At 48.8% G+C, this 4,848-nt stretch overlaps 1 protein-coding gene across 1 annotated transcript; it reads right to left on the bottom strand.

The window, feature by feature from the left end:
• Positions 1-66: 66 nt before the first annotated feature.
• On the bottom strand, positions 67-786 carry Pmar_PMAR025207 (hypothetical protein; the record flags this gene model as incomplete). The annotated part of the gene is made up of 1 exon (XM_002769468.1): positions 67-786. The coding sequence occupies one exon, from the start codon at positions 784-786 to the stop codon at positions 67-69; it is 720 nt and encodes a 239-aa protein (XP_002769514.1).
• Positions 787-4,848: the final 4,062 nt, after the last annotated feature.

Raw genomic sequence — 4,848 nt, 5'->3', positions numbered from 1 at the left:
AAATAGTATTCCATGATATGAGGGACCTCTTCAGATGAATAGCACTGGCCACAGGCACGTGTAATGCTATATACAGAAGGCAGTTGGAGTCCAGGTGGGCAAGCCAAGACCAATCTTGAGGAGATTGTTGCAGCAAGTATCAAGAGCACTAGGCTTTGGAAAAGCAAGTTCATGACCATAAAGTAAAGCACTCCATCCAACCGTCACAACAAGTCTCACAATGAAAACCGGAGCCATAGCTCGATACACGTGTAGAGCAGCAGAAACCGCAGCAGTCGCCTTGGCTTTCCTGTGTAGAGGAGCCCAGAGAACTCTCTTAGAACTGAAAAGATCAACTCCAAGGTAAGAGAAGTTGAAGACAACCTCGATCTCACTATCCCGGAGTGTGAACTGAGAATTGGCGGTCTCCCGCAAGCGATTACCAAGGGGAACAACGAAACTTTTCTCCGGTGCATACAGATTCATGAACCGTTCTGTCCATATCGCAGCGCTATTGAGACGGTTATTCATCTCAGTGACACATATAGGCAAGTTGCGTCCACGAACTAAGATAGTCTGATCATCAGCAAAGAGAAGACGGTTTATAATCTTGATGATACCGTCTGGGATAACTATTTTGGGCGATAGAGACGGCGTACCAACCGCAAGTGAGGTGTGGCATATCTCCATGGATAAGTTGAAGAGGAGGCAGGCAAAAACGCTACCTTGAGGGACGGAACGAGTAGCCACGAAGGGCTTCGAGGTACCACAGGCAGTACCAACACGAACCTTACGAGGTCTCACCATTGAGGCGAGAAAATTGCGCAGCCTGCCAATCGACGATAAGTTGCGGATGAGAGGTAGAAGTATTGCCGGTTCAGCGGAATCGTAGGCCTTTCTCAGGTCAAGGAGGCAAGCCAGCAAAACTGAACGGCTTCGTTTAGCATCAGATTGAAGAGCTTTGAGTATGAAAGCATGAGTGATGCACGACCCTTTCTGAAGGCTGCTTGTTCCCAGCAGAAAAAATCATCAATGACTGGTGCAATGCGGCTGAGCACACACTGCTCCATACTTTTGAGAATCATAGGTAAAAGGCTTATAGAGCGGCAATCAGAACCTCGTGAAGGTTTCGATTTTTTCGGCAGAAGCACACAGGTCGCAACCAGGAGGTCATCTAGATTAGCCTTACTACCCATAATCGAGTTCAGGCGTGAAGCAATGACATCGCATACAACTAAGTGCTCACTAGCTAAGCGGAGTACCGAGCCGTGAACCATATCGGGACCAGCAGCCTTATTTGTTGGAGAAGGTCCCAAATGGTATGAACATCCTCAGGGGTGAAATCCTTATCAATCTACCCAGCAATATCGGACGGCATGATCCAATCACATGGCAAGGGCGGGGGAATCCAGTTCTCCATATAGACATCCAGTCCTTAGCACATTCGTCAGGATCAAGTAGAACACGGCTCTGACTTCTCCGACAGCGTTTGGCTGCCCGCCAACATCCATCAATATTTGCTGTGAGCCTCACGGGGTTTTCGCGGTGAAGTCTGTCGCATTCAGATTTAGCTTCTCTTGCGATAGAACCCAGGACAAACCCACGGACTAAGCATCTGGGCCAACGGCTCACATACTGAATTTGTCGCCGACAGAGGTCCAGCAGAGCGTTACCTCTACCCTTGGTTCTTGGTGCAGCATCAGATGCAGCGCTGACTAGGATGGTTTCCAATGTCTCCAGAGAGATAACCTCATCTGACTTCACAATGTCACGTAAATAACGAGACAAAACGTCGTGAAAGAGTGCCCTCTTATCCGCTGACGACGTAAGCTGCATTACAGAATATGGCAAGCGCGGACGAGCGGTGACTTTTGGGAGAGCAGAGCTCAAAGAGCCCACGAGTAAGCTGTGATCAGAGCATCCCTGGGAATGAGCAGGCTGGAAGGAATTAAAAGACAAATGCTCAAAACGACTGAGAGTCAGTACATAATCGATCTTACGGCTGGAAACGGGCCGTGTTGACGAAGCAGAGCATAGCCTCCGAAAAGGGCCGTCACCACTTATGAAGTTATTCAGGGCCTCAACACTGGCGCCGAGACGACTGTTGACGTCACGAACGACATCGACGTTGAGATCACAGCCAATTATCACGGGTCTGTCGCTGTCGATAACTGATGGGAGCACGAAGAAGATTGAATCAATACGCTCTCGATGTCCTGGGCTGTCCGTGCTTAATGGGCAAGCGTATGCAGAACAGATGACAAGGCCACAAGTTTCATAGATGGCGGCTGACCCAACAACTATATAGGCCGATTTCGCTATGTACAACTCTATCAAAGGTCGCGGAGTCTTAAGACAAACAATACTTAGATGTAGCCTTGAGGAAGGTCAGTGCTGAGAGCCGGCAGTATGCCTATTTGCCCTCAAGAAGCACCATACACGTAATACGGGCACCGGCAAAACTCATCGGGCAGAAAAAACGATGGACTATAGAGTCCTTTGACGACAGCAATGCGTTTGGTGAGGTTTCTCACTCATCTATTGCTGAGAGCTTAGCTTCTCACGGTTTGAACGCTCGAGCGAGAAGTTGGATGGCAGAATAGCTCTCCTGCCGGAGCTCTGAGTTGCAATACGGAAACGTCACAGTGCATAGAAAGTCATTCGAAGATAAAGGTACCTAACAGGGAGCTCTGATTTCTCCTTTCTTGTTCATATTGGACACTGAACTCCTGGGAAGGAAAGTTGAAGCATATGTGAGTGAATTAGAGGAGGTTGAAAGTTGTGAGTGGAAGTGTTACGCTGACGACTCCTGTCTACTGCTCTCATGGCAAGACGATGTGTCAGATGAGAGAATGAGGGAGATATTAGCGATGTTGATGGAATTTATGAGAAGAGAATCTGCCATATAAACCTCATATTGGAGCCATCGAAAATTGTCGTTCTGACCAATCAAAAACTCGAGTGAGAGATCAATCAAAATGAGTGGATTTCCAGGGTATTCAAGAACTCTCCGCCAGTTGGGCTTCATCCTGACTTCTAACCTCACTTTTCGGGAGCATCTCGACAGCAGACTGAAGTTGGCGAAGCAAGTCGGGAATATTGCACTCCGTCAATTTGGGGCAGTCGTCGGCAAGAAGGTGGGTTTATCGGTTAGAGTATTCGTAGAAATTTGCAAGAAAGAGATTCTCGCCATTGTGATCTATGCTTATGAAGTCTGGGTCAGTGCGATCGGAAATAGATACACCAGAGATGAGATTGATCTAGTATTTTCAGCCTTCCCGAGGCGAGCTCTCAGAGCCAGAAAGAGCACTCCTCGGTCGCTCCTGTGTATAGCCTCAGGTGTCATGCCCCTTTCGCACCTTCTAACAGAGAGAATCGTTATTGCACAGATGTGCAAAAGCTCTGTAGTGGCGCTCGCTAAGGGACAGGTTATGACAAACAAATTCTGGGGAGTCATGGAGAGCTGGGGCTTCCCAGAACGAACAAGTGAGGACAGTAGCCACCAGCACTCCAGGATAAAGCATAGACTCGAGAGAGTTGAGGATTACGTGACAGTCTGTATGGTGTTTACCTTATCACAGAGTTTGCAATGAGCACTGCGAAGTTCGAGACAAAGAGAATTTGTCCGTATGGTAGTACCGTACAGAAATAATGGAGCATTCCTCCAGTTGCTCTCCGGTCACTCTACCTTACTAAGAGGATATTGATATAGACCTAGCTACTGCTTGGGTTCGCATGATGAGAATTGCTCTCTTTGCCATGTTGAAGAGACCAGTGAAGACCTCCTGCTCAAGTGCACAAGACCAGATCGGTCACGTTTACGTTCAAATTATGTGGACGGAAGCAGAACTCTTGGCCAAATAACAACTAGTGTGAATCGATGCACAGCTATGGCGAACTTCTGTGAGAAACTGACCTTCAAAAATGCGACAAACCCGTGATATGAGGGGACGCAACTAGAAGTATATGCTTCTGCCATCGAGAGCGACAGTCTCGGGTGAGGGATGACTTATGCCAGGATATGGATTTTTCGAGTCTCGGAGATGATGCTTGTGGTCAACACACTGTGGCGAGTGCTTGTGTTCCGTGGTCGTACACAGCCCCCACAGTCGTGTAAGCGGATCCTGCGGAGGTAAGTCGTGTTGTCGGCGTTGGACTTCAAACTCACACACACACACACACACACGGGCCGCGGTAGCCCGGTACGCCCTATGTGCTCGAAGTATAGGAATATTGATGCCACCCGCCACGGCTGTTCGGTAGCAAGGCAGAGCGTTGGTGGAAAGAGAGTTGAAAGCAGAGATAGAGTGTGCAGCGCCAAAAGTGGCCGGAGGAGAAGAAAAGTGTTCGCGGGAGAAAGTTTGTGGCCCGCGCAAAAATGATAGGGGCGAGCGCTAAAAAACATGTTGTGTTGACCGACGTGAGTGCTGCCATGATAGGATGGCAGACTCCAAAGACTGCTGTGGGGATGTGGAGCATCTCAGCAGTGTGATTTTTCTGTTTCATGAGACTTTACTAAGTCGCCTTCCACACTAGTAGTGGGCCACTACCAGCTCGCAACCAGCAACCTACGTTAACTCACCATGTCGACGTTGCTGTCGCCATTGCTATCGCCATTGCCATTGCCGGTGTTGTCATACATAGTACAGAGTGACTTAGTTATGAACGAGACTCAAGCTTCGTACCCGTTCATTCTCCACATCTTCATTGGCGCGATTGTCCATTTCTCGTCATGGCAAGCCGCTTCTCAGGCAAACGGGTTCAGGCGTAAGCTCCCACCCTCATCGGTGGCTGCATCTCTGATCTTCACCGCGATGCACCGTCTGGGAGCAGGAAGGCACTCAAGAGAGCCACAGACTATCTGGTGAG

The sequence above is a fragment of the Perkinsus marinus genome, assembly GCF_000006405.1.
Source record: "Perkinsus marinus ATCC 50983 genomic scaffold scf_1104296965682, whole genome shotgun sequence".
Taxonomy (NCBI): domain Eukaryota; phylum Perkinsozoa; order Perkinsida; family Perkinsidae; genus Perkinsus; species Perkinsus marinus.
The sequence above is the reverse complement of the archived record's forward strand: the minus strand, read 5'-3'. Positions and strand labels throughout refer to the sequence as shown.